We start from the raw sequence: 18,097 nt of genomic DNA, 5'->3' as shown, positions 1-18,097 counted from the left end.
AGAGTACCTGGTTTTTGGAAATGACCATCAGCTGAGGACGCTAAATAGCATCTTACAGAGGCTCTGCCAAGCGTATTTAAGCCTGGTGGGTTTTTAAGTATTTGAGGCTCTCAGGGGAATGGAGTTACTCAAATGGACAAGATTTTAACGAGAGTCATCATGCCCTGAATATAACAGCAAATGATCTAGTTCCTGAAGTATTTAAAAAGAAAGTGAAACTGGTTCACACTGTTTACTTTTCACAGTAAAAACTACTGAAATCAGATCATCTTCCCTGAAAGCGCACCAGGGTTTTTGTAAAATGTTCCTTCCCGTTCTTTGAAATTCGGAGTTCATAAGAAAACCAGGGGCTACGCTTTATGAGGGCGGCACTCGAACAGTGAAGAATGCCCCGTGGGGGTCAGGCAGTGCTGTTCTGGAGAGCAGACGGGGCAGGCTCTGAGTCAGCCGAGCGCGTGACCGAACCACAGACTGGGTCCCACGCCAAGGCCCGGGGGAGCCGCTGCCTCGCTCTGTGCAGGCTGAGAGCTGAGCAGACGGCCGCAGCGGCGTTCGGAGGGGTCTCACAGTGCCTCCGAGCGTCAGCGTGGGCGAGCTGGAGCGCAGTGTGGCGTCAAGGGCCTACAGAAGGCAGAGGAAGGGTTAGGGGAAGAAGTGACATACAAGGGGAAGAAGCATTTTTCTCACAAAGCTGGCTTCGTAAGGCTTTCGTTTGTCGGGTGGTGTGCTGTGGCCACGTTCCCCCCACGCGCTTGAAAGCGCGCGGCTGCCCCAGTGAGTTCTGGTCCACCGAGCCTGCTCCAAGTCCTGGTGGACCCCCTCTTCTTAATCCTGTTTGCTGCTTTCTTCACAGTTTCCTCCAAATTCAGGTATCTGTCTTGAAAAGAACACATCCTGGGTCTTACCTGCTGCTGGGCCTTCCCTCCTGAAGCCGCCCTTGCCCAGGCCACACCTCCCCTTCCCGTCCCTTCGACGTCTGTCTCCGCTTCCTAACTCCCCGTCCGTCCTCCCGTGCCATCACGATGTCTCTGCCCATCTCTGACCACCGCAGCGTGCCCTGGGCCTTTTAGGTGGTAAGACCGTATAATTTAATGTCCAAGTCAGAACACTTCTGGAAGTACAAGGGGAAACTTGTAATTAATAATAACGTTGATCGGACAGTTATAAACGAGGGACTGTCCCAGGCAAGCCAGGCGGAGGCCCCTCTTCAGGGCGTTTACCGCAGCGTGCCTCTCTCCCAGGCAGGCCGAACATTCTGAGCGCGACTGTCTTGTCTGTGCATCCCTTCTCATGTCCAGTCGGTACTTTAAAAAAACAAGCTTTTTATTTTGAAATAATTTTAGATTTAGAGAAAGGGGCAAAGACAGTAGAGTTCCAGTGCACCCCTACCCCGTTCCCCCGTCATTTACATTCTGCATTTCCACGGTGCATTTGTTAAAACCAAGCAGCTGCACTGGTTTATTACTACTAATTAAACTTCAGACTGTACTTGGACTTCACTAGCTTTTCCATCAATGTCCTCTTTTCTGTTCCGATCCGGGCCAAGAAATCACACTGCATTTAGTTCACACGTCTCCCCTGGTCTGTGTCCCATTTTCAGTTTTTCCTTGTTTTTTCATGACCTTGACAGTCTTGAGGGTTACCAGCCAAGTTTCTCACAGAAATGTCCCTCCAGCGGATCTGTGTTTTCTTGTGGTTCGACCGAGGTCGTGGGCTCGGGGGCAGCACAGCGCAGAGGTGGAGTGCCCTTCTCCCCAGACGTGTCGGGACACGTGATGTGCACGTGGCGTCACTGGGGACACGTGATGTGCACGTGGCGTCCCTGGGGACCTGAACGTTCATCGCTCGAGGAAGGTGTTTTTCTTTCCCTATTCTGTTCTTTGGGAGCAGGACACTAAGTTTATCTACTCTCAAAGGGTGGAAGAACTGTCTCCTGGAAGGGATAGTATCTACATCTAGTTTTATTCACTAGCTTATTTCAAAACTGGTATTTACTTTCCTACAGCCTCATTTCTGTTTCCCGTTCAAGAGCCTATGGAAGAACAGCTTAACGCCGCCCAGTGGTTGTTCCCACCCACTCAGTGGCCTGAGCAGCGGGAGCCGCAGACCAGTGCAAGGCGGCGGGCTGGGCGCTCCAGTGTTGTGCAGAGAACGGCCGAACAGGCACCGAGGGCACCTGGATGCCTCACCAGCCGGTGACGCAGGTTGAGTAGCGGTGAACTCGGGAACTGGCGCAGTTCATTCACTTGGCAATTCCCCTTTGGTCACAGCCTTTTCAGCACAGCTTTCCTTCCTTTCAGTCTCTTCAGGATCTCTACAGAAACATGACCTCCATGGGTGTTCACGGAAGACTCACAGAACCTCCCGGACCAGCATCCACCACATCAGACCCACTGGGTCAGCAGTCTTGTTACTACAGGGGATGACAGTGTCCACATACCGAAGAGGAGACCCCGTGTTACACAGAGTGCTGGTAGGCACGTTACCGGATGCTTCTGAGAGGCTCATGGCCGGCCCTGGGGTTAGTAACAGCCAGAGATTCTCCCAGAAGGCTGCCTGGATCTGGTTAGCGAAGGTTCCAGGAGTGAAGCACCAGGCAAACAGGAGTGGCTCCGGGGCAGCAGCAAAGGCCAGCAGTCTGCCGGTCGGGGTCCCTGGAGGACGACAGTGACGTCAGCCAGTTTCCAATGACAGCAGTGGCACGAGCTGCCAGCAGGAGCTTCTCCCAGGTCCTCTTCAGATTTGTGATCTAGACGCCATCGTTTTTCCTTTTCTGGATGAAACGTTCCTCTTGGAAATCAAGGTTGTTGCCACCTAAGGGGGTTCCTGCTGCAAGGAATGTGAGCATGTCCTCCTCTTTGGTCTGCGGGACAGCAAGAAGCCTGGGCAGCGTGGAAATTCCCCTTTAAGTCACGATGGGATCAGAGCAACTCCACGCGGGCCCCCCGGGCAGTGCAGGAGGGCTCTGCCCGGATCACCTGGAGTTCTGTGAGGTGGGCTTCTCTCGTCCGCCTCACCTATTTCGCAGTCTTCTGTATCAGTACGTACATTTTATACTTTGCACCACAATACCATACTGTTATCTAGTTGCTGAACCTGTCCCAGCACTGACCGCTGGGAGCGTCCAGGTTGGCGCCTGTACCCCTTTGACACACCACTAACATATTTGTCTTCCTCTCATTTATTGCATTAATCTAATTCTCTCTAGGTCTGTCCATGTTGCTGCAAGTTGCAGAATTTCATTCTGTTCTATGGCTGAGTAACATTCCGTTGGACACACCTTCTTTACCCATTAGTCTGTTGATGGACACTTAGGTTGCTTTGGCATCTTGGCTAGCGTAAATAATGCTGCTCTGAACACTGGGGGGTGTGTATCTTTTCGAATTAGTGTTTCCATTGTCTTTGAATCGGTACCCAGCAGTGGAATTGCTGGATCATGTGGTAGTTCTATTTTCAGTTTTTTGAGGAACCTCCATATTATTTTCTGTAGTGGCTGCAAAAATTTACATTCGTGCCAACAATGTACCAGGGTTCCTTCTTCTCCACATCCTTGCCAACACTTGCTATTTTTGTTCTTTTTGATGATAGCCATTCTGACAGGTGTGAGGTGATATCTGATCGTGGTTTTGATTTGCATTTCTCTGATCAGCAATCAGTCGAGCATCTTTTCATGTGCCTGTTGGCCATCTGTATGTCTTTTTTGGAAAAATGTCTAATCGGGTCTTCTGCCCATTTTTTATTCAGGTTGTTTTTTTGATCTTGAGTTGTATGAGCTGTTTATTTTGGATATTAACCCCTTATTGGCCATATCACTTGCAAATACGTTTTCCCATTCAGTAGGTTGTCTTTTCATTTTGTTGATTGTTTCCTTTGCTCTGGAGAAGCTTTTAAGTTTAATTAGGTCCCATTTGCTTATTTTTGCTTTTGTTTCCTTTACCTTGTGATGGATCTAAAAAAATACTGCTACTATTTATGTCAGAGTGTTCTGCCTGTTTCTTCTAGGTTTCAGGTCTTACATTTAGGACTTTAATCCACGTTGAGCTTATCTCTGTATGGTGTGAAAGTGTTCTAACTTCATTCTTTTCTATGTACTTACCCAGTTTTTCTCAGCACCACTTATTGCAGAGACTTTCTTTCCTCCATCTGATATTCTTGCCTCCTTTGCTGTAGATTATTTGACTATAAGTGTGTGGGTTTATTTTTGGGCTTTCTATTCTGTTCCACTGATCCGTTTGTTTTTGTGCCAGTACCATACTGTGTTGATTACTGTAGCTTTGTAGTATAGTCTGAAGTCAGGGAGCATGATTCCTCTAGCTTTTTTATTTTTATTTTTTATCTTTTTGAGGGGGGATTAGGTTTATTCAATTTGTTTATTTTAACGGCGGTACTAGGGACTGCACTCAGGACCTCGTGCGTGCTAAGCACGTGCTCTGCCACTGAGCTGCACCTTCCCCCTTTGCTCTTTTTTCTCAAGGTACTTGGGCTGTTTGGGGTCTTCTGCAGTTCCATATAAATTTTGGGATTACTTGTTCTAAGTCTGTGGAAAATGTCATGGGTATCTTGATAGGGACTGCATTAACTCTGCAGATTACTTTCAGTAGTATGGGCATTTTAACTGTTATTCTTCCAATCCACACACTTGAGATATCTTTCCATCCATTTGTATTGTCTTTCCTTTGTCAGTGTCTTACAACCCTAATATACAGCATAGGGAACTGTCTATATTAAAATCTTGTCATAATCTATAATGAAAAAGAATATGAAAAAGAATATATAACTTAATCACTATGCTGTATACCAGAAACTGACACAACATTGTAAATCAACTATACTTCAATTAAAAAAATTAAAGGTATCTAAAAATGTAGCTTTAATAAATTTTTTATTTGATACGGCGGTTTAAAAACCTTTCAGAAAAAGAAAAAATGAAAGCTATTATGTTAAAAAAGATTGTCCATTTCCTCCAGTTTGTCCAATTTGTTGGCATATAACTGTAGTACATGAGGTATAATTGACATTTAAAATTACATTAGTTTCAGGTGTGTAACATGACCCTCTATGTGTATATAGTTAACATCCATTACCATACATACTTTTTTTTTTGTAATAAGAACTTTGAAGGATCTACTCTTAGCAACTTTCAAATATGCAATATAGTATTATTATCTATAGTCACTATGCTGTACATTACATCTCCATGACTTATTTTATAACTGGAAGTTTGAACCTTTTGACCCCCTTCACCCATTTCACCCATCCCCCAACACCCTGCCTCTGGCAACCACCAATCAGTTTTCTATAACTATGGGCTTGTTTTTATTTTTAAGTAAGTTCCATCCATGAGCTTTAAAAAAAAAAAAGATTCCACTTATAAGTGAGATCACATGGTAGTTCTTTCTCTGACTTATTTTACTTAGCATAATGTTCACAAGTTCCATCCATATTGTTGCAAGTGGCAAGATTTTCTTTTTTATGGTTGAGTAATATTCCATTGTATAAATATATACCACATCTTTTTTATCCATTCATTCATCTTTAAGCACTTATGCTGTTTCTCTATCTTAGTGATTATAAACAATGCTGCAATGAATAGAGAGATGCATATATCTATCTTTTAGTGTTTTCATTTTTTGGATAAATACCCAGAAGTGGATTTGCTGGATCATACAGTAGTTCTATTTTTGATTTTTCGAGGAACCTCCATACTGTTTTTGTACTGGCTGTACCAACTTACATTCCCACCAGCAGCCCTCCAGGGTTCCCTTTTCTCCACATTCTTGCCAGTACTTGTTACTTCTTGTCTTTCTGGTGACAGCCATTCTAACAGGTATGAGGTGGTATTTCATTGTGGTTTTTGAATTTTATTTTCCCAATTAGCAGTGATGAGCAGCTTTTCATGTCCACTGGTCATCTGTAGGTCTTCTTTGTAAAAAAGTCTCTTCACCCTCTGCTCATTTAAATATGACTTTTTTTTTTTTTTTTTTTTTTTTTTGCCTTTGAGTTGTATGACTTATGTATTTTGGATACTGACCCCTTATCAGGTACATGCCTTGCAAATATTGTCTCCCATTCAGCAGGTTGCCTTTTCACTTTGTTGATGGTTTCCTTTGGTGTGTAGCAGCTTTTTAGTTTGATATAGTTCCTTTTTAGTTTATTGATTTGTCAAATCCAAAAAATCATTGCCAAGACTGATGTGAGGGAGCTTACTGCCTATGTTTTCTTCTAAGAGTTGCATGGTTTCAGGTCTTAATGGTCAAGCCTTTACTCCATTCTGAGTTAGTTTTTGTGTAAGGTGTAAGATAGTGGGGCAGCTTCATTCTTCTGCATGCAGCTGTCCAGTTTTCCCAACACCATTTACTCAAGAGACAGTCCTTTCCCCAGTGTATATTCTTGGTTCCTTTGTTGTAAATTAATTGACCATATATGTATGTGGGATTATAGCTGAGCTTTCTATTGTTTCATTGTGCTATTTGTCTGTTTTTGTGCCAGTACCATACTGTTTTGAATACTATAGCTTTATAATGTAGTTAAAAATCAGGGTGCATAAAGCCTTTGTCTTTATTCTTCTTTTTCAAGATTGATTTGGCTATTTGGGTTCTTTTGTGTTTCCATACAAATTGTAGGAATATTTGTTCTATTTCTATGAAAAATGCCACTGGAATTTTGATAGAAATGGCACTGAATCTGTATATTGCTTTGGGTTGTATGGACATAATCTACGAGTTCTACCAGCTTTATCAAGGTGTAATTTATACACATAACATTCACCTATTTTAAGCACACAAATCAATTATTTTTATTTTTAAAGTTTACAAAAGTTGTGCAAAAATCACAATTTTTTTGTAGAATGTTTTCATCACCCCAGAGAGATCCCTGTGGCCATCTGCAGACAATCCCCACTCCTACCCCAGGCCCATGTAACCTCCCATCTAGTATCTGTCTTAGATATTTTCCTTCTCTGACATTTTATTATAAGTGGAACCATAACTTACATGGTTTTATTTGTGTCAGGCTTCTTTTAAGAACTTAGCATGAAGATTCTGAGGTTCATCCATGGAGTAGCATACATCAGGATTCTGCTGGATGGATTTTTTTTTTTTTTGAGTAAGGGTAGATTTAGTTAGAGAGATACATACTGTATAGAGTGTAGGCTGTTTGAAAAGGCAAGAGAAAGGCCAGGAAGTGTGGGGGTTGGGTGCTCAAATTAGAGTAAAAGTAGGTACACACTCCATAGGGTGTGGGCCGTCTCTGAAGATGAGGGAGTGAGAGGTGTCCTCTGTATGGATTTTTTGTATACCCATTTACCAGTGGATGGTCATTTGGATTGCTTCCACTTTTTCATTAGTATGATTAATGCTATGAACATTTGCCTACAAGTCTTTGTGAACTGTTTTCATTCCTCTTAGGATGGAACACTGCATGGAATTGCTGGGTCATATGGTAAGCTTATACTTAAGTTTTTAAGAAACTGCCAGACCACTTTCCAAAGTGGCTGCATCATTTTACATTCCCACCATCTAGGGCTCCAGTTTCTCCACATCTTCACCAGCACTATCTTTGTCTTTGTTATAGTCACCCTAGTGGTTGGGAACTGGTATCTAATTTTGGTTTTAATCTGCATTTCCCTAATGATTAGTGATGCACCTTTTCATATGCTAAGCCATTTGGATATCTTCTTTGCTGAAATGTGTATTTAAATTTTTGCTCATTAAAAAATGGAGCTGTCTTACTTTTGAGTTCTAAGAATTCTTTATGTAATCTAGATATAAGTCCTTTACCAAGTATGATTTGAAAATATTTCCTCCCAGTCTGTGTCAATTCATTTTCTTAATGATTTTTTTTCTATTATGTAAGTTTCAGGTATACATTGCTCAGGACCATTTTATAGCATAGCCAGCTTCCAAAACTCTTCATCTTAAATTGTATTTATTGACCTGATTCTTTACTGTTCTTTAGAATCTAGAGTCAGACTGTGAGGCTAACATGGAAATTTTCTCAATTTTCTGGTCAACTGATACGATGGCTGGACTCATCTAGAAAACAATAGGTCATTATATTCCTTTTCAATTTAAGATTTCAACTTTCATTTTCAAATAAATAAAAATTGTGTCTTATAGCTAGAACGCAAGGTCTTGCTTGTCCTGGTTGGAATAGTTCTCCTCTGGGGAAATCACTCGGTACAGTTACAGCTACTGTCAGTCACCACCACACAATTATTGTGGCTAGAATTCCAGAAATGGTGAATATAGGGTCATCTATGTGGCCTTCATGGATTCTACCTGTGAAACAAAAAGGACAATCTGAATAAAACATCTAAAACATTTTAGCAGCTTTTGGGAACACTATGTTACCCTCCCACATACATTCCATTTCCCCCGGTTATGTAGCAGTGATGATGTGGGTAGAATAAACCCAGCTTCAGATTGAGCTCAGGGGGTGGGCTGTGATAGGTCTAGGTCAAAAAAACAAAAAATACCCTCTTCTTTCCCCTCCATTCCTCGCTAGAATGACTGAGTTAGTTGAGAGCATTTTCATGGCCACGCAGATTAGTTCAGGGGTGCCCTCAATTAGTGTGAAAAGTTCCAGACTCACTAGGACAGTGTGATGTGCTACCAAGCTAGGAACTACTGAACAATTCTGCCACCTGTAGAGCTTCTCAGCTGGCCCTCAAAGATCCCTCACACGTCCTCTCACCTCACGTGCGGGTGAACCTAGCGATTAGTTCCTGACTCGTCACGGACTACGGCAGAGGTGACGGGTGCCACTCCTGAGATTAGTCATGGAAGACCGAGGCTTTCCCCCATCACTTGCTCACTCTGGGAGAAGCCACATGTCGAGCGGCGAGGCACACTATGGAGACGACCATTTGCCAAGTAACTGGGAGAGGGCTCTGGACAATAGACAGAAACTGAGGCCCTGACTTCACCAGCCTGTGAGGCACTAAATCTTGCCAACAGCCGCATGCGTGAATTTGGAAGGGAACCCTCCTGCAGCTGAGCCTCCAGATGCCATAACAGCCTGGCAGGTGGCTTAGGGAGAGGCCCTACGCTAAACTTTGTCCAGATCCCCGACTCACAGAAACTCTGAGATTAAAAACTGTTTGCTGTTTTAAGCCACTAAATTTCACAGTAATTTGTTAGGCAGCAAAAGATAACTAGTACACTATCATAATAAGAGCCAGCTTGAGCGGGATTTCTTTCCTGTTATTTGCAACTGAAAGCATAACGACACACGCTAGCTAGTAGTGGTCTGATCTTGTAAAGGCTGTGAGACATTACACACGAATAATCCTGTGAACCACGGTTTACAGAGCTCACACAAACGGAAAAATACCCATCTACCTACTCACAACCATCTCCATTTCTCGTATGGAAAATTACGTAATCAGGCCTCATTCATTCAAAATCCCTTATAAGACTGACAAATCTGGGCACAGGTCTCCCTTCGCTTACTTATACACATAAAGTAACTAAACGATGATCACAGGAGAACTGCCAAGGCCACTTAAACGCCTACTGTTGAAGGTCCTTAAAAGTTCTTTAACACCACTTGTTTACACACAAACATTAAATATGCTAATTAAAAACGGTTCTTAACTGGCACCTACTCACTAAAGCAGCCCTGGAGGGCCTCTGGTTAGGCACTCTTTGTTCTCAGCCTGCCTGGAGAAGCAGTCTTTCGACCAATGGAGATAGGGTGTCATCAACTGAAGAGTATGATTAACTCAATCTTCTGTACTCAAAGCTCAACAAAACAAAAAATTCCAACCTCACTATATTCTTAGAAGGACCTTTGAACTGATGCTTACAGCGGCCAACCTGAGCTCACTGCCTAAGAAAGCGCCTTCGTTTTACAGGTTCCTTCCTCAGGGGAGCAGGGTGGTTTGAAGAGGTCACTAGGTCTAAGTCGGGAGGCAGAGACAGTGCTGATTTCCTTATGTTCTGTTTTCTAGCACGTTTAGTAAATGGATGGTGCTGTTCCTCCTTGCCTGCCAAAATACCTTTCTCGAATACCCTTCTCATAGATTTAAAGATTTGCTTGATAAGTCTTTTTTTAAACAAAAATTCAAATAAGAAAATCCAAAGTGACAGATCATTAGTGTGCTTCTAGGAAGAAGACAGGATTAGAAGCAGAAGTGAGAGGGGATTTTGGTTTTTAAAATTATACATGCAGTTCTTTACTGTTTAATTTTAATAACAAGCGTGTGTTGCTTTTGTAATTTAAAAAATAATTGAAAGGTAAAGAAAAGCTCCCAAAGATGGTCTCATTTGTAGTTTAGAATGAATTTCTTCAAACATAACATTAAATCAATACCTATCTGAGCACTTGAAAGTATGCGTAATGAAAAGCGAGGGCAGGCAGAGACGGAGAGTTGTGACTAAGGCAGGATGAGGGAGGAGACACACTGCTGGGCCGCTCTTAAAGAGGCGAGAACCTGGGATAGTAGGCGAGGGCCGTGAATCTGGGAGTACGGTCAGGGTTAGCAGAGCTGGAAGTGTGCGTCCACCTGCTTGTCGGCACATGAGATGCCCCAGGTGCTGGCGGGGCTGACAAAGGGAGCAGGGCGAGGCGATCCCCAGTGGGCACTGAGGGCGTCTGGTTCAAGTAAACTGCTACTTCCTGGGAAGAGACTCAGCAGCTGGGACGTGCACGATGGGAGGGCCTAGATCTGAGCATGAAGCTGACAGCGGGGAGCTTCCTGGATTGCAAGAAACAGAACTACCTGTGGTCGCCTATAAAGGAGGAATAACAACAAAGACAGGGTAACAAGAGCAGCAGGAAGCGACTGGGGCCGCTGAGGACGCAGGGATACCGCATTCGAGGACCTTAGCAAGCTGGCGACACCTGGAGGGGTCTACTTGGTTTTTAAAATTTCCAATATGAAAATAGAATCCAAACAGGCAGCAAATGAGAAAAAAAAAAAAAAAACCCAACCCAAAGTAAAACACAATCCAACGCACCACTCTGGTTGACAGCTGGTTCTAAATATGACGGTTAGACTTTCAAGGTCCTCGCTCCTTAAATGCAATTCTTTAAGCAGGGTGGCGATAAACTGTGTAAACACCACGTTTTCTTGAGAATGCTTCTGAATTCCGAGAATCGAGGTCAGCCTGAAAGACCAAAAATATTAAATGCGTATCGAAGGAATGGGACGGACGAAGGGGCTCCCGTCTTTAACACGGCAGGGGGACTTCTGTGAGGAGAACGAAGTCTCCGATTTAGCAAAATTCCCAGAGAGAAGGCTTTACTGAAGCTGAAGAGAAGTCTCAGGAAAAGGCTGAAAGAACAAACGTGCTGTCGCGCACGGGAAGAAGCCTAAAGGCCTCAATCGGCAACACGTCCCTCGGCACAACTGGCAGGCCGGCACGACTACCAAAACTCTGCTCAGAGAAGTAAGCCCTTCCACGCAGGGAAAGAGGTTATGTGGAGAAGCTCAGAGCTGAGAGTTGCTTTAAAAACAAACACATAATTTATACCGACTGTTTGGCCATATCACCTGAAAAACGACAATAAACAAGATTACATTTTGAATGAAACTTGAACAGTATTTTTAAGAATTTTAAAACACTAAATAGATGAAGTAACATCTTATAAGGCACTTAATACAAACTTCACAAGGAATACAATGCTTTCTTCTCTAACCATTTCCAGTAAATACTTTTAAAGATTGACTGCACATCACAGGTTCTTAAAAGTAATTTTCATTGAATGCGATTAGTAAGCATAATTTTTAGAAAGTGAACAATAATCTAGTCACAAAGATTGCAGATTGCTTTCCACAAATTTGTTTAATTTTCAGAGAGCATCCTTCACAGAGCCTTTGCAAGTACATTCTGGAAAGTTTTTTGGAAGAAAATCCTTTTTTTCCTCAAATATTCTATACTTTTCACAAAGCTCTTCCAGATGCTTATTAACCCTGGTCATTGCCACTGGGCACATCAAATATAAATAAAATAACTCTCCAATTTAAATCAATGAAGCTCAAGAAATCAGAGCAGAGCAATTCCGCAGTAGTGAGTGTGGAATGAGAAATGTCACTTTCTGAGAGATTTCTTCCTTGCTTAGCCATCTCATACCAAATGCAGAAGGAAAAGGAGTAACTGCTCAGAATTGCCCAGAGATGACCTAGACTTTGACTCTATATCCCTGAAGGTAATTTAGCAAGAACTGGAGGCTAGGTGACTCCAACAGTCCAGTGAAATCCAGAGTCGTGCCCAGGAGAAGCACTGATCCCTTCCCTGTCTCTCCCGTTTCTTTACGGCTAGGGGGTGGAGTACCAGGTTCACACACTTCATGAGCTTTTAAAATATTCCTCAAAGGTAGTTCACACTGGGAAACAGGACTACCCATGCCTTCTAAGGCCAAGCCCAAGCTGGGCACGTGGGTGAACCTGTACGCGGCTGGGGCCAGCTTTCCCTGAGGCATTTGCCTGCAGACAAACTGGAACCCAGAAGTCAGCTCTGTTGGCTTTTCCCACACTTACGTGATGTCAACATTTAAAATATTAAGTTGCTGCTTCCCCACAGTAAGACCAAGGATACTGGGGAGGGGACAACAGTGGCTAAAAACAAGGTCAGAGCAGGCAGATCAGGTGTCAAGGCCACAGAAACCTAGCTTTTGTGTGTTTTAAAAATAGTGATTACACGATACATCCAAAACAATTTCTCTGATTTTCAAAGAGACTAGTGTTTGGTTCATCTATGAAAACAAAGTTTTCTCAGGCACTTTTCAAAGTGCCATTAATATGTTTCAAATTAGAAATAAATGGGGATTACTAGATCTCTCAATCTGCATGCCCGTATGAGAACAGAAAATGATGGACGTTACAGAGAAACACATTGTAAGAGAGTGGGTCTATCGATCGCCATAGCTAGAAAATATTCTGGGGATAATAACAACTTATCTAGCAAACTTACAAGGCTAAAATTATTCTATAAATAACTTCATTATAGGTATGTTCAAATTTACCTAAAAATTTTGTTCATAAAGAGAGACTAGGGTAAACGAGAAACTTCAGCCAGAAGTAAAAAGAAAAAGGAAAGCAACATTAGGGTCACACCCCATGCTCATGAGCCCATGACAGATACTGCTCATCAATCGAGCGATCTTTTCTTCATGAGCTGGGGCCTGAGCGCTCTAAGCAACCACTGCAACTGTCCAGAGCTGGCTCCTGAGATAAAACCTACTCACTCCCCAGTCCACCGCAAGCCTGAGGGCGTTCTGTCTACAGCACAGTTCTAATCCTCGCTCTGCCAGGAACGCTCACTGTGATTCTGGGCACCACCAAAGCCTGAGGGTCTACCTACAAAATGGGACTAATATTACTTAAGTTCCTTAAGTGTTACCATTGCAAAGCCAAGTGGGATACTGCAGATAAACAGGGTTTTAAAAAATCAACCATGATGACAATTATAGTAACTCACATCATGTGCTGACGAGGAGTTCTACTGTGTTCTTGTTCTCAGTGTGGATTTGCTCCTTGAACTGCACTATGATGCTGAGGGGTACATACTATTCTCACTTTATGGGTGAGGAAATAAGGCACAGAAAGTAGAAGTACCTTCCCCAAGGTCACAGAGACAGCAAGCAGCACATCAGGGCTCTGAGTCTCGACAGCTAATCTCAAAAAGCCCCGCTTTGGGCTAATACGCAAGCTTTCCTGGGCTGTAGAGCGCTGTGTAAATTTAGTCTTCACGTGTCTGACTGATGTGTCCTGTGCCCTCGATGAACACGCAGAAGCAACACGTTTTAGATTTGCCTTAGAGAACTAGAGGATTACAAATATAACACTGGCCAGCGGCAGGCAGGCAGAAGGGAATCACACAAGGCCTGGCTGGCGTGTGCTAGGAGACCGAGTGTCAGTCTGGGGCCTGGGGTTTCTGCAGCAAGTCTTCAGGCAGGTATTCGGCAACCCCTAGGCTTCTGGAGCCGGGGTTTCCTGACTGCTCTTAACACGTGAGCCCTAAGTGTTGTTGCGTAATTATGCTCCTGGAAAGTTAGCCAATGAGACTTCCTTTGATCTCATTTTTTCCCTTGTGCTTCCTCTTTAATCTTCAACTGAAAAGACTTCTCTTTCCCTACCCCCCAGTCCCTAACACAGATTGTAATGGTCATTAGAAATACATAATTTCTTAAGTGAGATCGTAAGTAATAGATAGCTTTCTAAACACTTTCAATGGACTTAAACCCTTCATGGAATAAGCAGAAGTGTAAGTGAACACATACGCTAGTAGTTACTGTGTGCCTCTAGAGAGTACATGCAGGAGAAGGTCATGTAAAAATTGTGTTTTTCTTTTTAAATTATCCTCCCTAGAAACCAGGCTCACAAATATAAAAAAAAAAGGGTGGTTTTGACAAGTTATAAAGTCATAATGAATGTATGTCAAGAAAGGTGCTGAACCCTGAAAATCTCGTAGTATAATTTTATGAATGATTCACTCAAATGAATTATGATTTCTTCTGTCTAGAAAGCAATTTACATTCAAAGTTAAATAAGGGCTGTATATAATCTATGCTTCCAGATTCTCTGGCTCGTCTACTTCAACACGTTTAGTAGCTGGCTACTCTGCCCACTCTGCCGCTCTTCCAGACGGACTGCTCCCTGGACACGTGCCAGTTCTGTGTCATCTCCGCAGTGAGAGGCTTCATTCCTGCCTGCACAGGTGAGTCCAAGGCAAGACCTTAATGTTTTACCAGTCGGTTATGGTTTTGGTCAATGGTAAGAGCTGGCTGTTGCCACTGCTAATAAACTGCAGGAGTCTTTTCAGGGTACACGCCGCCCAGTGCTAGGTGTCCCGGCTGAACGGGACTTGAGCACCCATCTGATGGAGAGTCGCGCGCGCGCGGAGCCGGAGACAGGGTTCTGTGCAGCACCTGCTTTCGTTAGCAGTGACCGTGGAGAGCACAAAGAACAGGCCGCAGTCTCCATGTGTGCTTAGAACCGGGCCCAAGGGCAACTGAGCGAAGGTCTGTTACTGGAGTTGCTCTTTTCGGGTCAATGACGGTCTCTTAATCGCCGCGCCTGAAAGCCTTTCCTCAGTCCCTTCCCCAGCTGACCCTGCATTGCGTGATGTCCTTGGTCACTTCCTCCTCCCCTAGGAGCCCCCTCCTCCTGCTTTTGAGGCGCTCTCTGTTGCAGTCCTCCTCCTCGCCCCGAATCTTTGTGATCCTGCTGGCATCTCTTTGTTTACCAGCCCATTAATAATCATAGGTCTGACCTAAGGGTTCATACAGACCCTCCTTCTGCACTACGTCCCATCTCACGGCTTCGGTTATCAATGGTTCCAACCTCTAACTTCTCTCCTGGGGTATTTCTCCCCTTGGGCGTCCGAGGGCACCACACATACCTCAGGCTCGAACCTGAAATTCCGACCTCTTTCATCAAAGCCTCTAGTGTTAGAAACCGCAGTCACTGTAACCCTTGGCTCCTAGCGTCCTGTCCAGTCAGCGGCCAAGCTCTGCTGCCTCTCCTGAGGCACCTCTTGAACCTGTTTCACCTCCTCCATTCTTGCTGTCCCTGTCCTGTTCAGGTCAGGTATGTCTTGCTTGGATCACAGCTGTCCCTTCCTAGGTGGTCCCCGACTCCCGCCCAGTCTCCGCGCTGCCGCCACAATCCTCTCTCACAGATCAGATTAAGTCGTCTCCTGCTTTCATAACTACTTATACGAGGAATCAGATTTCTTTGGGCTTTTTATTTTCCCTGTTCTTATCACATGAATACATCCTTTTAAATATTTCAAATAAAATAAAAGTATATATTGTTAGTTGTGTGTATTTTTGTCATCAACCAGACTGGTATTAGACTGAGGTCACGTTACATTCACCCGTCTTCCCACAGGCCTGTTCTCTTGACGTGGAATTTGGTGGATGGTGGAGCTGGAACCGCTGCTTCCCCACTGCTGCTCCTCAGTGCACCGTAACAGCCTGCACCAGCGACGGTGCAGGGACCAGCCTGGCTCGCTGCCTGTTTCTCTAACAAGCTGTAAAGCAGCCACGCCAACTTATTTATAAATTCCATAGCTGCTCCCGTGCTGTGACAGCAGAGCTGAGTGGCTGGGCCTGCAGGACAGCAGAGCTGGAAATGTTTACAGTCTGGCCCTTTACAGAAGGTCTGCCCGCTCTTACACCAGAAGATGTAATTATGCACCGATTTTAATTTAAAGTGAATAACTCAGCTGCTAATAGAATGCTGTACTAGAAGTCGGATGATGGGAGCAGTTAAAGCAGGAGATGAGAAACCAAAGGAACCATCTGGCTCTACATTCAGGGTCTGCTCTGTCAAAGGTCTCCTGCACCCTGGATCACTGAAGTATGGAAGATGCTTGAAGAAACACCAAAATACCCCACAAGACCCTCCAGTTGGGGGGGAGGGCCTTCCCTGGCTAACCCCCCTCCAGCCAAACTGAACACCCCCGCCGCAGCGGTGCCCGCGCTCAGTCTGTTCCCACTTAAGGGCCGGCTGTTTTCTTTCCCAGGGATGCGCGTCCCCCAGGCCTCTAATTCAGTTTTGTCTAAAAGTCACCGCTCCCGCCTGAGGCCCACCTCACACTCGCCCTGCTTGGTTGTGCTTGGCTCTGTGGTCCTCACTGTCTTCTCATTCTATTACCTGTTGGCTTGTTTACCATCTACATCCCATCCGAAAGGAGACGACGGTTACGACGGCAGCGACTCGCTCGCTGTCTCCCTCGGGCCTGGCGCACCGCAGCTGATCAGTAACGACTTGCTGAGTGTGGAAACAGCTCAAGAAGCCACCGACTCACTGTGCTCACTGAAATACGTTTTCTTCATGAAACGTTCCTCCTTTCATTTTAGACGAAGAAGGGAGTCAGCATTTCCGTGACTCCCCTGCTCGCTCGCGGTGGCAGCCCCCTGCCGGAATCGCTCAGAACGGCTGCCGGTGAGGTGAGGTGGGCTTCGGACCCATCAGGTAGGCCAAGCATTAAACCAAGAGCTACCGCTGCTTCTGCGCCCCCACCTCACTGCCGCTCGTCCTGAAGCAGGGGCCGCGGCCCGCCTTCACCCAGCCCAGCAGAGGGGACCGGGCGGCCTCCCCGGGCACAGGAGCGCTTCAGCCTCACGGCTCACACGTGCCAGGCAAGGAAGTGCTTTCCACTCGAAAGGACATGAGATTTGCTTCGCCGAGAGGAAGAGCGACTTAGGATTTCTACCACCCGACTAACGCGGGCCTGCGTTTCTGTGTGCTCCCGGCCGTTCTCACGTTCCTGAGTGCGCTGTGATCTTACTCTTTTTTAGGTCAATGGAAGTAACAGAACGTAGCCGCAAAACGAGGGCCCAGCTGTTCTGGAATCTATAGTCCCTTTCAGTCTCCTCTCATGAAGGGTTAAACGATCTAAGAGATGGGACCCAACATCCTTTCGTGGTGGACTGACTCGTTACCTCTACACAAGACAGCTACTAAACGACCTCCACGATCTTGAAGGAGGGGGGTTCTGTACCTCCATGTGCAGCATGTTGAAGTGGTTAATACTCTTTAAATCCTGGACATTGTTCCTTATATATAATCTAAATGTTCCTTGCAGAATTTTATTTTCTCATTCATAGAACTCTTTTGGGGCCAGCTCTTAAAAATTACTCCTTCATATTCTTGAAAATGGTTCTCAATTAATTCCAAGTTCTTCTAATCTTTCCTAACAGACGCCATCTGACTGCTGCTCATCCAGCCTGGTGTTCTCCATACCTCCACGTCTAGCTTCTCATTTTCCTAAAATGCAGGGCCCGAGAACATATATATACGTAGTTCAAATTCATTCCTTCAAAACATAACATACCTTCAGAAAAAGGTATCATGAAGTGAAGTCTTTCACACGTCTAAGTTATCTTCAAAGCACAATCTCATCTTATCAAACACCATCCCCGTCTTTTTGTTAAATTGAGTCCCAGGCTCTTCCTTTCCTCTTAATCTTTTATCTGTACACTATTAGTTATGACATGCCAATCACTTATCTGTTTAACTTTTTCATTAAATAACTCCCATCTTATTATATATTGAAAGGGACTCAAACCTCTGTTCCAGTCCTGCGACTTCTAAGTGTGAATATCAAAGAAAACCACAATAAACTGGGCCCAAATAACTACT

At 44.5% G+C, this 18,097-nt stretch overlaps 1 protein-coding gene and 1 pseudogene across 4 annotated transcripts in view; both read right to left on the bottom strand.

Annotated features, from left to right (window-relative positions):
- Positions 1 to 293: 293 nt before the first annotated feature.
- On the bottom strand, positions 294 to 4,553 carry LOC123615477 (small ribosomal subunit protein uS2B-like; annotated as a pseudogene).
- A 310-nt stretch (positions 4,554 to 4,863) lies between these two features.
- RPAP2 (RNA polymerase II associated protein 2) overlaps positions 4,864 to 18,097 on the bottom strand; it is a 74,220-nt gene continuing 60,986 nt past the window's right edge. For 3 of the 4 annotated variants that reach the window (XM_010950397.3, XM_045513183.2, XM_045513184.2), the window contains 2 exons: positions 10,962 to 11,111; positions 4,864 to 8,279 (listed from right to left, as the gene is read on the bottom strand). In XM_010950397.3, coding sequence (XP_010948699.2) covers positions 8,276 to 8,279; positions 10,962 to 11,111 — 154 coding nt within the window. In that variant the 3' untranslated portion in view covers positions 4,864 to 8,275. Of the gene's footprint in view, positions 8,280 to 10,961; positions 11,112 to 18,097 lie in introns of those variants that run through there. The other variant, XR_006723078.2, reaches the window with a different exon arrangement.

Source organism: Camelus bactrianus, chromosome 9 (assembly GCF_048773025.1).
Source record: "Camelus bactrianus isolate YW-2024 breed Bactrian camel chromosome 9, ASM4877302v1, whole genome shotgun sequence".
NCBI classification, from domain to species: domain Eukaryota; kingdom Metazoa; phylum Chordata; class Mammalia; order Artiodactyla; family Camelidae; genus Camelus; species Camelus bactrianus.
Note: the sequence above shows the minus strand (reverse complement) of the source record. Positions and strands in the feature narration are given on the sequence as shown.